Source organism: Contarinia nasturtii, unplaced genomic scaffold (assembly GCF_009176525.2).
Source record: "Contarinia nasturtii isolate CC-2019 unplaced genomic scaffold, AAFC_CNas_1.1 Cnas_scaffold_1670, whole genome shotgun sequence".
Taxonomy (NCBI): Eukaryota; Metazoa; Arthropoda; class Insecta; order Diptera; family Cecidomyiidae; genus Contarinia; species Contarinia nasturtii.
Window position 1 is genome coordinate 1 of NW_022199004.1, and position 15,763 is coordinate 15,763.

At 33.4% G+C, this 15,763-nt stretch overlaps 4 protein-coding genes across 11 annotated transcripts; 2 read left to right on the forward strand and 2 right to left on the reverse strand.

Moving 5' to 3' along the window:
- Positions 1–145: 145 nt before the first annotated feature.
- LOC116346742 (N-methyl-L-tryptophan oxidase-like) lies at positions 146–1,737 on the forward strand. Of its 2 annotated transcripts, none has more exons than XM_031776942.1 (2): positions 146–518; positions 574–1,737. In XM_031776942.1, exons 1-2 carry the CDS (start codon positions 245–247, stop codon positions 1,425–1,427), a joined length of 1,128 nt encoding a protein of 375 aa, XP_031632802.1. In that variant the 5' UTR covers positions 146–244; the 3' UTR covers positions 1,428–1,737. The 2 variants fall into 2 exon arrangements, with proteins under 2 accessions (XP_031632802.1, XP_031632803.1); XM_031776943.1 differs by having other exon boundaries at positions 146–512.
- Positions 1,719–3,260, reverse strand: LOC116346743 (ankyrin repeat and SOCS box protein 3-like). Its single transcript, XM_031776945.1, has 7 exons — positions 2,954–3,260; positions 2,724–2,822; positions 2,556–2,654; positions 2,392–2,490; positions 2,227–2,325; positions 1,995–2,093; positions 1,719–1,926 (listed from the first exon to the last, which is right to left on the reverse strand). Exons 1-7 carry the CDS (start codon positions 3,057–3,059, stop codon positions 1,871–1,873), a joined length of 657 nt encoding a protein of 218 aa, XP_031632805.1. The 5' UTR covers positions 3,060–3,260; the 3' UTR covers positions 1,719–1,870.
- A 1,430-nt stretch (positions 3,261–4,690) lies between these two features.
- On the reverse strand, positions 4,691–8,187 carry LOC116346744 (26S proteasome non-ATPase regulatory subunit 10-like). 7 transcript variants are annotated; one of them, XM_031776946.1, is made up of 10 exons: positions 7,849–8,186; positions 7,367–7,578; positions 7,181–7,312; positions 7,005–7,109; positions 5,606–5,704; positions 5,435–5,542; positions 5,263–5,361; positions 5,088–5,186; positions 4,919–5,017; positions 4,691–4,848 (listed from the first exon to the last, which is right to left on the reverse strand). In XM_031776946.1, exons 2-10 carry the CDS (start codon positions 7,470–7,472, stop codon positions 4,778–4,780), a joined length of 918 nt encoding a protein of 305 aa, XP_031632806.1. In that variant the 5' UTR covers positions 7,473–7,578; positions 7,849–8,186; the 3' UTR covers positions 4,691–4,777. The 7 variants fall into 7 exon arrangements, with proteins under 7 accessions (XP_031632806.1, XP_031632807.1, XP_031632808.1 ...); XM_031776947.1 differs by having other exon boundaries at positions 7,181–7,282; positions 7,367–8,185; XM_031776948.1 differs by having other exon boundaries at positions 7,217–7,312; positions 7,367–8,185.
- Positions 8,188–10,058: 1,871 nt separating this feature from the next.
- LOC116346741 lies at positions 10,059–15,099 on the forward strand. Its single transcript, XM_031776941.1, has 18 exons — positions 10,059–10,075; positions 10,144–10,300; positions 10,382–10,394; positions 10,528–10,541; positions 10,670–10,802; positions 11,290–11,442; positions 11,520–11,628; positions 11,712–11,944; positions 12,420–12,535; positions 12,646–12,670; positions 12,745–13,029; positions 13,082–13,393; positions 13,451–13,569; positions 13,656–13,707; positions 13,806–14,201; positions 14,274–14,531; positions 14,598–14,713; positions 14,776–15,099. Exons 2-18 carry the CDS (start codon positions 10,250–10,252, stop codon positions 14,857–14,859), a joined length of 2,469 nt encoding a protein of 822 aa, XP_031632801.1. The 5' UTR covers positions 10,059–10,075; positions 10,144–10,249; the 3' UTR covers positions 14,860–15,099.
- Positions 15,100–15,763: the final 664 nt, after the last annotated feature.

Consider the following 15,763-nt stretch of genomic DNA (forward strand, 5'->3'; position numbering starts at 1 on the left):
ATTTGTATTCGTCTTTTTGCAGAATATTCTGTATGTTATTGTTTTCTTCTTAGGCCGTCATTTAATTTTGATCAGTCATTCCATCAGTAACAGTTACTTTAAAAAGTTAATTCGAAATCTCAATCTTTTAATTGAAAAGAAATAATCATCAATAGTTGAATTGAAATCAATCGTAGCGGAATTTTCCTCAAGTGAGATTGCATCACAAAACATCAGTGTTTAAATTAAATACTTTCCAATCACAATGATTTTCGATTTAGTTGTGATTGGAAGTGGTTCGGTGGGTTCGGCGGCCGCCTTTTATGCGACAAAAGCTGGTTTGAAAGTGTTAGCAATTGATAGCGGTAATCCACCACATGATCAGGCCAGTCACCACGGTGAGACACGTTTGATTCGTCACGCATACGGCGAGGGATTGCAATATGTGCCAATGGTGTTACGAGCCCAGCAACTGTGGTATGAATTGAAGCAGTTGGGTGGCAAGCGTATAATGCATAAATGTGGTTTAATCAGTCTTGGTAATATCAAATTTCAAATGATGATAAATAAAATTAAAATATTTTCCCTTTGCAGCTCCAGACGATGGTAAATTTATTGGAAACGTGATAGAGAGTGCTCGTAAATATAATTTGCCTCTTGAAATTCTGCCATCATCTGCGGTGATGCAGCGTTGGCCCCAGATAAATATGCCCAATGATTATATCGGTGTATTTGAAGCTGATTCGGGTTATTTAAAATGTGAGACTGCAATTTCTCATTATATACGTCTTGCTAAAAAAGCGGGATGTGTTCAATTGTTTAACACTTGTGTTACTGGTGTTAGTCGAGATGGCGAGATTGAAAAGGTTCATACCGTAAGCGGTGAACATTTCGGTCGTAAAGTTTTGTTCAGCGCCGGTACATGGTTGACCAAAATTTTACCAGAATTGCCTGTTCAACCAGTGCGTAAAGTGTTCTCCTGGCATCAGTCTGACGATGATTACAATGAATGCAATCATTTTCCCGGTTTCATTGTCACATTGCCAAATGGGGATAATTATTATGGTTTTCCGGCGAATGAGAATGTACTTAAAATTGGGAAACATAACGGCGGACAATCGATAAATAGCGCTGATGAACGCAAACCATTCGGTGAATTTGCCGACGATAACACTGAAGTGGTGGAAATTTTAGGACAATTTTTCCCGGGCGTTGGAGCATGTCTTTTTGGCAAATCATGTACGTATGATTTGACGGCCGATGATGACTTTATTATTGATACACAGCCAGGCGAACCAAATCGACTCATTATCAGTGGATTGAGCGGTCATGGTTTTAAATTTGCTAGTGTTTTGGGTGAAATTGCAGCAACTTTTGCACAAGGAAAATCAGTATCATTTGACTTAACACCTTTTGCATTGGCACGTTTCAAACAGAATAAAGCTTAGAAGGCTATGAAGAGTTAAAGTTTTGATTGTTTGCTTCATTACCCTTAATTTAGTTCCTTTGCATTGAAACGAAGAAGAGAGAAAATTAGCTCTATGCAGCCGTGTTGTTTTTTCTCGCTTCTTCGACTCAATGGAACTGAAATAAGTTCAAGGATGCAATGGAAGTGACATATGCAGGGAGATTCACAAGTGAATAGTCTACAAGTTCATATATGTCAATTTCGCTTGAACAAAATTGAAAACAACCAAATGCCATGGTTTGAATTTAAAAAAGTAAGAAATAAAAATAAATACTTTACATTTTGAATTATATTTTTACTTAATTATTGGATGTAATTATAAATAGAAATAATATGTCATTCAAACTTTGCTCCATGGTCTCTGAGGTATTTGATTACTTCATATTCGTGTTCGTTTGTCACACAAAATTAATAGGAATACGTTTAATGTTCAGCATTTGCACCATTTTTGATCAGAAATTTCATCAATTCTGCATAACCTGAAAAGCATTACCAATAATCACTGATCAGATTCATTTTCTATTCAATATGAGGATTTGTACCATACCTTTCTCAATAGCAAAGTCAAGCGGTGATAGCTTATCTAAATTTTCGACATTTACATTTGCACCGTGTTCAATTAGACATTTCGTTGCTTCTATGTGACCTAAAAAATGCAATTAAATCAAAAATTAACATTGAAAATATTACTGCTGCATTTGAAAATGTGACCTTTCGTGACTGCTAAGTAACCACGCCGGAAATATTGCTGTATTTAATTCGAAAAATTGTGAAATTACCTTTCGAAACGGCTTTATGAAGCGGCGTTTCTTTTCGGTTATTTACGGCATTTACATTTGCACCTAATTCGATTAGACATTTTATTGATTCTGTCTGGCCTAAAAAAAAAACATCGGAGAACATAATTGAAAAAAGTCATTTTAATTCTGAAATGTGTGCACCACCTTTCGCGGCAGCAAAAGTAAGAGGCACCCATTCATATCTATCCTGTCCATTTATATTTGCTCCTAGTTTGGTTAAACATTTTATTGCATCTATTTGACCTGCAAATCGGGAAAATGGTAAAATTATAGTTTGCCGAACACATTTATTTCCTATTCGAAATCACCATTCTCAACAGCCAAGATGAAAGGTTTCTTTTCATCTTCATTTTCGGCAGTTATATTTGCTCCGTTTTCTATTAGATATTTTATCACTTCGATGTGACCTAGAAAGCATAGAAATGTTTAATTTCGGTCAAGATATTTATTTTCATTTGGGAATTATGTGCATTTACCACACTCAGAAGCATAATGAAGCGGTGTGTAGTGAAACATATCAATTACGTTTACATTGGCTCCATGTTCGATTAGGTATTTCGTTGATTCTACATCGCCTAAAAAGCATGGAAAGTGATAAAACAAAACGTATTGAAAATATGGTTTTCTAAATTCTTTACTTTTCCACAAACCTAACGTGAGTTATTTAAATTCAAAAACTATCTAAAAAATGAGTGTATAAAAGTACCTTCTGTAGCAGCAGCTAACAACTGTTCTCCTATGTTAGAAATGCGCGCGGATCTTACTCCAAAAAACATCATTTGTAAAACAAATACATATTTCAAGTTCATCATCAATGATTATATTTTAATCCAGTCAGTTGATTTTTTTTTTTCAATACACAAAAACACAATCAAATTGCTAAAATCTACTTCGGGAGAATACAAGTTTTGATATTTTGGTAGAAATAAACTGAAAATATTCTTTCAAAATCACAAATTCTTGTGCTATAGAATTGAATCTGTTTTGAATGAATTACGTTGATCTTTTAACAATGTTACGGGACTTCTGATCTTCTACATTATTAGGTAGAAGATTCTTGGCGGTGATTAAATAAATCAAAATATTTGAACGGGCGAGGACTAAAGTGACCAGTTGAAAATAAAAAAGAGATAAGTACATTTTACTTTTCCGCACATACAAAATTTGTATTTCCGCACATTTTGTATGAGAGATATACCCTTAATTTTGGTTAAAATTTCTCCAAATCCTCCGAAAGTTATTAAGGTAGCATACAGACATGGCTCCCATACAAAAAACCAAATTTTTTTGTGACTTTAGTTATGAAAAGTGTTTCAAAAATAATTTTTATGGTAAAATTAACGTCAGACATATTTTTAATAGTGTTTTTCTTAGAAAATAGAATACTTTCAAATGTCGTACAAATGGGTTCATCATGAAAGTGTGAAAAATCTTTTCTCGAGTACTTCTGCTATTAAATTAAAGAATATTTCGATGCCAAGGTTTGAACATATTTTTTGGTCTCGAACTTTACGCCGCTTGAAAGGCTTGAAAAATCGAACAAATATTATTTTGAACTTTCTTAATAAAATACGCAACTAGTACCGTGCGGAAAAGTTCGTCTTACTCCTGTAAGACTCTTTATTTTACATCTAAAGTTGTTGTTGTAATTTCAACAAAAGCATAGAGTGCCAATAGCATAATTTTATTGCTTTTACTCTAAATATCTGCTGAAAATATGCTATTTTCATCCAGCCTGGTGGATTCATGCTATAACTCTCTGAATAAAATCTCATCATTTTATTTTCTATTGGCTTTCGCATCACATTAATTCTCACCCATTCATTTATTGTGAAAAGATTAACATGTTGAAGTTGAGATTACACTATCATCACTTTTAGTCAATTTTATTTGCATTTGACTTTGATTAGCAAACGACCAGTCTTATCACTTTGATAGTTATACAGCATGTGTACAAAAAAGCGCCACAATTAGTAATTTCAATTTAAATTTTTTTGAATGTATACAACCATTCATACAGTTTTTCTTTTAAAGCAAATTTGATCGGAACGGAATTGCAAACAATAGCAATATCAGAATTTACATGAATATTGATAATGAAATGCCTCTACCAAACAAATATTTTAAGGTCAATCTGTGCTTTTATGACCTTGATTTTGACTTGCACGTCTTATATTTGCTTTGAAAGCTTATCAACGATTCAATAAAAAATGCGGTCCACTCATTGTTGTTCTCGTGCTTATCTGTACATTTTCTATTCAAGTAGTCATTAATAATCCTATTTAAAGATCATTTCAATAAAAGCGAAGTCACATAAAATCAAAAATAAAATATACAAACAGTGACACACACTAATTCGAAAATATTTTTATTCAAAATACAAAATGTTTCGAGTCAATTTGTGATCATTGTAAAAAAAATCCGAATACTCAATAATGTGGCATTGCATTAGAACTTTTTTGTACTAAATTTTGTACGTTGCATAAAAAATGTATATTAAAAAATATTTTAATTTCAATTTGATTATACTTTAATTATAAATAAAATGGTTATTTAAATGTGTCCCATGTCCTCTAAGATAATTGATTACATCGATGTGACCTACAGAGCACGGAAAATCACATTTTATTTGAAATATTTTTTCCTATTTCAAAAAATATGAACATTATACCATTCTTATTAGCATAATAATGGGGTGTATGTTGCGAATTATCTTTCACATTAATATTAGCTCCATGTTCGACTAGAAATTTAACCGTTTCTGTATGACCTGTAAAAGTATTGAGATTAAACTACGCCGGAAATATTGCTGTGTTTAATTCGAAAAATTGTGAAATTACCATTCGAAGCGGCTGAGTGAAGTGGCGTTTCTTGCCAGATATTTACGGCATGTACATTTGCTCCGTGATTAACAAGGTATTTTACTATTTCTATGTCACCTATTGGAATCGCAAAGTGATTAAATTAAACTTAATTGAAAATAATTCTTCTCAATTCGGAAAAGTGAACAATTACCCTTGTCAGCAGCTGAGTGAAGTGGCGTTTCTTGCCAGATGTTTTCGGCTTGTACATTTGCTCTGTGACTGACTAGGTATTTGACGATTTCTGTCTTAGCTAGAAGTCACAATTGTCGAAGAAATCAAACGTAATTGAAAACATTCTTTTACAGTTCAGAAAAAAAACGTACCATAACCGTTTGAAATAATTGCCCAGTGGAGTGCGGTCTGTTTGTTCTCATCCTCATCATTTACTTCAGCTCCATTTTTGATTAAACATTTCACTATATCTGCGTAAGCTGTTAGAGTGCAAAAAATGTGTTGGATTTAAAGAATGAAAATATTTCTTCTCAATTCGGAACCTTTCCACGCCGCAATCATTGTAGGAGTGTATTGGAATACATTTTTGACATTCACATTTGCTCCATACTCGATAAGATATTTTACTATTTCGGTGTGACCTTTAAGATGTCGAAATGAACAAGTTTGAATAGGAAATACGAGGGCGACTATTTAAGTTTCTTCAATATGTATGTTTTAGTATTGCCCGATGCAAACCATTGTCATATTCGTAAAGTTGGACATTTTTCATGACCATTTGACTTAACAGGACGAATTTTAGTTTTGTGGTATGGCCACGGTGTCAGTTGGAAAAGGTCAACTTCGCAAAAAAATGAAATTTACAAAAAAGATTATTTCTCATAAGTTTTCAAAAAGAGCTGCCTGCTCAACAGTATTACTTCCGACTCAAGTCGGGGTATGGGAAGGAAGTACCATGCCTTACCACTGTATACAACTGGTTCACTGAATCCCATCGTCATGGTGCTCGCTACAGTGGTCAATTGCGCGATGGTCCTTCGAAAATTGATGTCATCGAGAAAAACTCTGGTGCCGATTGAGTTAGGATCGAAGTTTCTTTTACAGTTAAATTGTGGTATGCCCAAGGATCACAGAGACTCCAATCATTTGGTTCTTCCATGAATTACAACATGAAAAAAATAAATCTTTACTTGTCAACCCACAGTTGCTCAAAAATCGATTGATTTTAATCACATCCAAAAAATCATAACCAATTTGACATAGGATAATAAAAACACGTCTATACGATCGCAATAGAAGCCAAGACATGATTCCAGTAGTTTGGACCTGAAACAAAAACTTGGTTGACTCTCTGAGTCTTCAAACATGAACACAATCGAACAAAAGTTGTTCGTTTGTGAAGTGATAGGGAAAATCGGACCTCATTATTTTACAGTGTTATGTGTCATGTTGCTACCATGCCTTTAGAGGATGAAAGGTCCTTCAATGCTGAATAGTACACAACCATTTGATTGTCAAAAGTCATCACGGGAATATGGAGACCAAAACTCTGAAACTTATAATCCCAAAACATGGCAAAAAGAAGCCCATCAAACAGTCGACTATTTGACCACCCAAAAGATCGAATTGATGCACAATACTCCGTGTACGAATTATTCGGGACCCCTCTGTCCACCAGAGACCAAAATCAGTTGGATACAATATATTTTTCGTACTTGAAATTAGGTGCATATTCAAAAAAGTGCACTTTTTGGAGTGTCATGTTTAAGCTGCTGTCGTAGCCATACCACAAAACTAAAATTCGTCCTGTTAAGTCAAATGGTCATGAAAAATGTCCAACTTCACGAATATGACAATGGTTTGCATCGGGCAATACTAAAACATACATATTGAAGAAACTTAAATAGTCGCCTACGTATGTCGTTAAATTAGGAAAAGTACCTCGTACGGCAGCGTAGTGCAACGGCCTGCTTGCAACGATGCCGTTAACTTCTACATTTACATCAGCTCCATATTCGGTTAGATATTGGACTAATTCTATGTTACCTATGAAGTATCGAAAGAGACATTTCAACGGAAATACTACCTTTGATGAGGAATAATGTAGAAATTTCTACCATTCTTAGTTGCTAAAAGAAGAGGAGTATATTCACCATACTCTGTGCGGGCACTTATACTTGCTCCTGCTTCTAGTAAGGTCTTACATTCTTCTGTTCGACCTATTGCATGTAATATGAGGTCATCGACGTCTTTGAGTTTGTTTATTATTATTATCTGCATCGTTTATGGATTTTCAACTTTACCTTCATCTGCAGCACTTAATAGTTTTAAATCTAAATCAGGAAAACGTGCGGCTCTTACTCCAAAAAACAAAATTAGTAAAGGAAACACATATTTCACGTTCATCATCAATGATAAAATATCGCTCAGTTGAATTGTAATTTTTTTCACTAAACACAATCAAATTGCCAAAATCTACTTCGAGAGAATACACGATTTGATATTTTTGTTGAAACTGAAAATATTTTTTCAAATTCACAGACTATTCAAGTTTCTTGTGCTATAGAAATGCATCTGTTTTGAATGAATTACGTTGACTTGTTTACTATGTTACGAGACTTGTGATCTTTATGGCGTAATAAATTTGAACGGCTGAGGATTAAAGTGACCTACATTTTCTACATATCTAGCTGTTGCTGTAATTAATATTTTGTTATGTTGTAATTTCCACTGGTTTTCTAGTCACTTTAATTCTCACCCATTCATTTATTGTGAAGAGACTCACATGTTGAAATTGAGATTACACTATCATCGTTTTGTTATTCTTATTTTGGTAATTTTTTTGTAACTTTTATTTGTATTTGACTTTGGATCGCAAGTGGTCAGTCTTATCGCATTCATAGCTACATAGTATGTGAACAAAAAAGACGCCCAAATTACGTAATTACAATTTATTATTTTTTGAGTGTATGCGTTCGCATTCTTACAGTTTTACTTTTCATGCAATTGTAGATAATCTAATAGAAACGGAAATTCCGTTCCGGAATCGCGAGATAAATCAAACTTTGTGATCAACGAGAGTATGAGTAATTATATTACTTTCTTTAGCTGATATTTGGATCTTTTCAATTTACAACTAATATTTTCAGGTGGAATGAAATATCGAACTCAGCAATATGAATAATAAAATTGATTTTAAATTCAAACACATGTACTTATTATTATTTGAGCTCACGATTTGAAAAAAAATTACCGTTTCCACGAAATTCCTATGAAAAGAAAAAATATAAGGAAAAATCGGAAAACTTCTTAAAGAAGCCTAGATGATAATCATGATATCACTTTTTGCAATTTTTGTTTATAATTTCTATTCGTCGAATACTTTTATGATACAAAAGAGTTATTTTTAACTTCTTTATTCTAAGAAGAAGATATGAGAAATTAAATGAAATACAAAACAAATATGCTTACATAATACTGAGAGATGAAAATCAACGCAAATAACACATAAAATTAATTCATTCTGATTTTTCAATAAATTGGATGTAAAATCTTCATAGTAGGAACTTCTACGATCGAATTTGTTTCAAGCAAACATCGCTTAGCTGACAACTCTTCTCAACTGAACGAACATTACAAATGATATTATTTACATTGTTCAAATATTTGTTTTCATTTTTTTGTACGTCAATTTATAAATAATAATATAAACAAATGACATACACAAGCACCATTTGTTGACGTAAATTGATGGATTTTCAAAACCCGGTAATATGATGACTATTGTCCGTTCCTATAAATCTACGACAACACCATCTCTCGTTCCCCATCTGTTGCGAGTTTTTAACCAAACAATATTGATTGAATCAAATTAAATAGTTTAATATACATTCAAAAAGGGTTCAAGTCTAATCCCGACTATTTGAAAAATCCTCAGGTAAAATATTAAAACAAAACTTGAAACAATTTTTTTGAATTCATTTTTTTAACTGTCGTCGATTTCATGGAGTAAAACATATAGAAACAATATATACAGACAAACATCACACTGTGTATGAAAATACTAATACTCAGCTTCGTTTCTGTGATGACCACTTTAAGCGTACATAAGATGCTTGTGTATGTATTGTTCAACCGGTTAAGCCTATGAAGAGACAAAATGCGAATTCCCCTCATCTGTGCCATCTTGTATTCCATAGTTGAACTCAATTTAGTTACAATGAATTGAATCGAAAAAGAGAAAAAAAACAACAACAGTAACATGGCTACATAGATCTGTTGACCAGTGAGATACGTATAGCAATGGAATGAAAGAATGAAGAAAGCGTATATGTGTATGTATGCATCAGCACGCATAGATGTACAGCTCTGTGTGGCCGTGCTATTGTTGTTGTTTTTTCACTTTTTCATTTCAATGCTACAGAATTAAATTCAGTTTTTGCATCTAATTCACACTAAAATCAGATGGCGCTCATTAGCGAGATTCGCAAAAAAAAGTCTCCAATCTCATACAAATATACACCGGCTGGTATTGTTTCTTTAATCTCTACAGTGTGCTGTCACTTTCGCTCCTTCAAATCGACGGCAATTAATAATAAAATGAATTTTGTTTCAAAAAATGATTTTAAATATGGCTTCAATAATTTAAATGAGGATTTTTTTTTTAAATGTGGGATTTAAATTAAATTCTTTTATTTTATTTTAAATTAAAGTGAAATTTTTTTAACAGAAATAGCTACTGGTGTGTAACCAAAGATAACGTTTTCGGTTTAGATGCCACTGACGTTTACATACAAATATGTCAACGAAATCCCCGGTTAGATTTTCACTTGTTCAAACAAACTCAAAAAAATACATATTGGAACAATACACACAAAAACGATTTCTCGTTCAACTGCTCCAAGTCATACTTGGTAACAGGCACGGTTAGATTTGAAAATAAAAGGTATTTTAAATGGTTTCACCCAATATCTTAGGTAAATGCTAGGCGCATTGAAACAGAAAAGTATACTGTGTGTATAATTATTATTAAAAATTATAAAGTGTTATAAGTAAATTTTTAATTGTCTTTCTTATTCAGAAAAATGGTATGAACAAGGTTTATTTAAGATGGTATCAAATTGTCTCAAAATCGATTGATTGAGAAAAAGACGCTAAGTTCGCGTTCACTTTATTAAATCATAATAATGAATTGGTTTCACATCTTCATTGCACCGATTTTTCTCATTGGATATTCTGTAAGACTCTGAAAAGTGGAGAATAAAATTCGATATGAATTTATCATTTTACTAATCCATTCTACTCTTTTCTTTTCATAGGAATATCGCAGAGGTGATCATTTATATTTTCTTTAATTGAAGAACGTCACTTTTTCACATAATTGAAATAAAATCTTTTCATATCGTTCTATGTACAATTGACAATATATATTTGACGCTTATCCTATTTGCACTGTCATATCCAGTAATTGCACAAGTTGTAAGTATATTCATTTTACGAAATATTGAAAGAAGACTCTGATAACAGGAGAATAAAAGCTATCGATATGCAATTATCATTCTCTTCTGATACACCTTGTTTTGTAATCTACACATTTCTTTTTATAGGTTGATGGTGATACGGTTGAAAGGATTGAAGATTATCCATTTATGGTTGGATTATATAGAAATTTAAACAGTACACATTATGGATATACATGTGGCGGTACGATCGTATCGCATTGGAAAGTAGTAACGGCAGGTAAAACCTGAGATGTAGTGTATTAGCAGGGCTGTAATTTTCACTCTGTCCGTGTGCGCACATAGTAGTGTGTACACACAGAGAGAAAATATCAGCCGACGCTATACGCAAAACCGACTGGTACGTGCGCTCATACGTTTTTACATCTTTTACATCTATTACCATACGATTTTTCGACAGTGCGAAGATACGCACAAAGAGTAACGAATCAGTCAAAAAATCGTATGGTCACTAGATGTAAAAGATGTAAAAACGTATGAGCGCACGTACCAGTCGGTTTTGCGTATAGCGTCGGCTGATATTTTCTTACTGTGCACTCACATTCCATGTGCAACGCACACTTGCACAAAAGTTTGACATCTCAAAAGATGGTTTACAACATGGAATGTGAGAGTACACACTACTATGTGCGCACACTGACAGAGTGAAAATTACAGCCCTGTGTATTAGTCTAGATATATTAACTCTTTCAATTTTCTCAATGAAGCACATTGTGTATTCAAAAAAACTTCGTTCAACTTGAGATTTGGATTACTCAGCTTTAATGAACGTTATGACTATAGAACAATGAATGTGGATGAAAACGACATAATAATTCATCCAAAATATAGCAAAGAAGCTCCTCATAATAACGATATAGGTACGATTGAATTTTATGCTGTATTTATTCGAAACCATTCAATTTTTGAAGTTTTCTATGAAATCACCATGTGTTAGCCGTAATTCAATTGAAAGAAAGATTGAGTTTTGATGCAAGAGTTAATAAAATAGAGATGCTTGATGAGAATTACGTACCCAAGACGATGGATAAAGTTACTATGTTGGGGTGAGTATTCAGAAACATTTAACCAGATAATATCCCATCAGGACTGATTAACAAGGTACATACTTATAACAAATATTCAATAGGTATACCAAATATGACAACACCACTGAAAGAGATGGTGAAGATAACAACTATTATCTACAAATAGTTAATTCAACAATCCACGACTTTGAAGACTGCCGTGTCTTATATTCCAAAAATGATAACTGTTTCAAGGAACTATTCAAAAAAGAAGTGCGATTGATTTGTGTCGCTTTACGTAAAGGAAGAGAAAATAAAAAATCCCCCCATAACACAAACAGAGGCGACTCGGGCAGTACATTTGACCATTTTTGACCATGTTTTTACCAGTGACCGGTTCGCGCATATTTCTATGCTTGCCTAAATACGCTAGGTAGCATAGATATCCCAAGCATAGCCGCAAACGCAACCGACGCATCGCCGTTCACTCTATATGAACAATACACATATTCGTTTATGCAGACGACCGTGCGCATACAATATAGCTCGAATCGAATGGCGACGGGTGCGTTGCGGCTTGCGTCTCCGCTATGCTTAGCATAGCTATCAGGCATAGAAATATGCGCGAACCGGTCACTGGTTTTTACCAAACCCGGGCCATTTTCTGTATTTCCATTGAAATGGCATTGAATCGATCTAAATTAAATTACGAATTTATTCAATTGTCACAATGGAAATAAAGAAATGACCCCAAAAACTGCTAAAAACAAACAAAATCAGCTTCAATTACCAATTATTTCAATTTGTTGAAAAAGTGTTTGTTTTTCTAGGTCCAATAATAACACCGGATAGAAAATTTCTTGGTTTAAATTCCTTATACATTCTTAAGTATCCAGAAATTTGTGTTCTAATTCCTGCATATCGTGATTTTATAGCTAGTCCGAGGGTGAGTATCGAAGTGCATGCATTTATTTTATCTTCGACCGGATTCAGAAATCTCAAATTTGAATGCGTACTGATGTCAATCAAATATTCTAAACTTTTTCATTCTCACAGGCGATTAGCAGCAGTGCTGCTGAAGGTAATTTATGTCTTCTCGACAAAATAAAAAATCCGTAACAAAATCCAATTTTCAACTAAAAACATTCACAACAGAAAATGGCAGATTGATTTTCAATATCCAAGATCATCCATATATGGCTGCTTTGCTCTATACAAAAATATCTATTTTTTCAAATACTCCGTATATAAGCTGTGGTGCAACTATCATTTCAAGTTCAAAGATTTTGACAATTGCTTCTTGCGTTCAGGATATACGTTCTCTGAATTTACTGGTCTCGACCATCAATACAGATGAACCATATTATCAACTAAAAATCTCTAGACAAGAGATTCACATTCACCCGAAATACAACAAGAGCACATTTGCCAATAATATAGGTAATACATTATATAGTAAATAAAACAAATAATATATTATAATTAATAATAGCTTTGCTTGAGCTTAAGACACCGCTAAAATTCGGCCCGAAGAAATTGATTGGTAAAATAGATATGATCGACAGAAATCGTTTGGCAAGCATTAGACCGGGGAAGGATGTCTTCGTGCTAGGATACACGGAATCAAAACAATATGATAGAGAGTACACCGATACCCATCTCAGGTATATGAACGCTAAAATTGTCAACTTTGGAGAATGTCGAAAATTGTATGCAGAAAGAAATAAGAAATATGTGTTGGACGAGAAACGTCAATTTTGCATTACTTTCGGGGGAAATAGCACAACTGCACACTTTTATGGAGGTATAAATATGATCCATCTTCCAAGGGTCCCGATTACTCCTCTAACTTTCATTTCAGGACCGGTTATTGCCAGAGACAGTAAAAATCTTCTTGGTTCGATAGCGAATGATTTGAATGGGTTACCAAAAATCGTCTCTTCAGTTATTGGGCACCGTGCATTCATTGATAGTCCAAGAGTATGATTTAAAAATGTGCTATCGACGATAGCTTAGAGTCATTTCTGAAGCACACCAATGAACTAATATCGTTCTCAATTTTCTAGGATTATCGTGAAGTCATCAACGAAAGCGGTAAATTTTCATATTCACAAAATTGTAATGAATCCTTAGGTCCATTGACATTAAATGGAATAGTACGAAGGTACACTCAAGTTTTGATAAACTATCATTTAAACATATTTCCATCGATACAGTTGAATTGCGAGGACGACCCGCTGGATCGACTAGTCAACCGATTGAAACACGTAAACGAACCGGTGTTCAAGGAGTCGGTGATCCATCAATTGGCCCGAGTAGACAAACCGTTCAATCAACTGATGAATCAACAACTGACGGTACTTTGGTGGACAATATTGAAGGCTATAAATATATGGTTGGATTAAAAGATGATGGATTTCTATGTTCTGCAGCTATATTAACGAATTACCAGATAATTGCTGCCGCACATTGTTTGAGAGACAAAAAGTTCGTTAATTTAATTCTTGGTTCTTTAAATTTGGGCGAACCATTTCAAACACAAAATTTTACGGACAAGCAAATCATTTTGCATCCAGCATTCAATAGCGAGGTGCCGTGCGTAAACGATATAGGTACGATATAGGTATATTTTCAACTGAAAATGTTTTCAAATAACACATTTTTTTTCTATCCTAAAAAAAAAGCTGTAATTCAACTGAAAATAAAGTTGAAATTTGGTCCAAAAATTGGAAAATTGGATATAATTGATAGAAATTATGTTGCAAAACCAGGAGATAATGTCACGATGCTAGCATATGTAAACAATCGATTGCATACAATCAATTCAACAATTGGGGAATTTGAATCATGCCGATCTTCGTATCAAGAGAGAAACAATGATGATCCACAGTTAGAAAAAGAACGTCAATTTTGTATAACTTTCGATGGAAAATATGATGGGGGTATTAACTATAATGAGTGAATTGATTGTTGCTGATCCGCTAATAATCAAAATGAAACAATTATAGGACCTGTTATCAAAGGAAATAAAATCATTGGCATCGTTTCAAATGGCATTGGTGATGGGTTTCCTGAAGTTTGCAGTTTTACCAATGGATACAGAGAATTTATCACCAATCCCAGGGTGGGAATTTTCAATTTTGAAAAGGTTTCGTAAAAATTGACTAATTGTACTCGCTTTTTCAGATCTACTCAATGAACTATCGCCAAAATCAAAAACCTACTCCGAAGAAAAAGTCGTCATTTAGAAAATGTATGCCCAAATCTTAGGTGTTTAAGGAGGAAAGTAAATTGAAAAATATTATCAAGCTGCAGAAAGTAAATTGAAAAATATTTTTGTATTATATGATTTTTATATATTGTGACGTATTTTTGTATGGATGCAATGACTACATGATATCACAATGATATGAAACTTTGCTAAGACCATGTTTTACAAAAAAAGAACATTCTAAGAGTTTGAAGAACTTTCAATTAAAAATAAAGGTACTTCCCATATTAAATTTTCAATTTACGGCTGAAAAACGAAATTTTTTAATAAAAAAAAAAACGATTTTTAAATTTAGCGATTTTAAAATTTTGGGGTCATTGCAATACTTTACTGCACACAGTGGGTGTGCGGAAAAGTAAAATACTTCTTACGCGATCTCTTATAAACGAAGGGCAAGCGAAGTAAAACACGCTGACTACAATGTAAATCAAACGTATATCTGTTTTACACAGATGGTGTTTTTCTATAAGATATGTGACGTCACAATACAATCATATTGACTGCGCTCATCTCTCGCTTATAAAACGATGTAAACTAATTCATACGCCCAATAATAAACTGTGAAACCAATGGAATTCGTGTGCCTTATGTTTTTGAACTTGAAATTGTTAGTCAGTAATCAGTAGGACAGTGTATGGTTCACTTGTCATCAAATCGATTGACGGCGGAGAAAAGCAATAATATTTGTAATTATTGAATAATGTATTTATTTTACGTATTTTGCGTCTTGATTTTCTTCACTGAATATTCTGTAAGTATTCACACAGAAAACGTCAAACAAATTACAACATTTAGGAGATCTATATTTCGAACCATCAAGTATCAAATTTGACAGTTTAAAATCTATCCCATATTATGTTATACTATGTACTTCTCTTTCTCTTCTTTTTATTTAAAGGTTCC

Excerpts from the sequence above, each read along its gene's own strand:
- LOC116346743 (XM_031776945.1), bottom strand. The coding sequence starts at position 3,059 with ATGATGAACTTGAAATATGTATTTGTTTTACAAATGATGTTTTTTGGA. Across the intron at positions 2,655-2,723 it reads TCATTATGCTTCTGAGTGTG|GTCACATCGAAGTGATAAAA; the intron begins GTAAATGCACAT and ends TATGCTTTCTAG. Across the intron at positions 2,094-2,226 it reads TCATAAAGCCGTTTCGAAAG|GTCACATAGAAGCAACGAAA; the intron begins GTAATTTCACAA and ends TGCATTTTTTAG.
- LOC116346742 (XM_031776942.1), top strand. The coding sequence starts at position 245 with ATGATTTTCGATTTAGTTGTGATTGGAAGTGGTTCGGTGGGTTCGGCG. Across the intron at positions 519-573 it reads ATGTGGTTTAATCAGTCTTG|CTCCAGACGATGGTAAATTT; the intron begins GTAATATCAAAT and ends TTCCCTTTGCAG.
- LOC116346741 (XM_031776941.1), top strand. The coding sequence starts at position 10,250 with ATGAATTGGTTTCACATCTTCATTGCACCGATTTTTCTCATTGGATAT. Across the intron at positions 12,536-12,645 it reads ATTTTATAGCTAGTCCGAGG|GCGATTAGCAGCAGTGCTGC; the intron begins GTGAGTATCGAA and ends TCATTCTCACAG. Across the intron at positions 13,394-13,450 it reads AACTGCACACTTTTATGGAG|GACCGGTTATTGCCAGAGAC; the intron begins GTATAAATATGA and ends CTTTCATTTCAG.
- LOC116346744 (XM_031776946.1), bottom strand. The coding sequence starts at position 7,472 with ATGATGAACGTGAAATATGTGTTTCCTTTACTAATTTTGTTTTTTGGA. Across the intron at positions 5,705-7,004 it reads GCACTACGCTGCCGTACGAG|GTCACACCGAAATAGTAAAA; the intron begins GTACTTTTCCTA and ends GACATCTTAAAG. Across the intron at positions 5,362-5,434 it reads AATTATTTCAAACGGTTATG|CTAAGACAGAAATCGTCAAA; the intron begins GTACGTTTTTTT and ends TGTGACTTCTAG.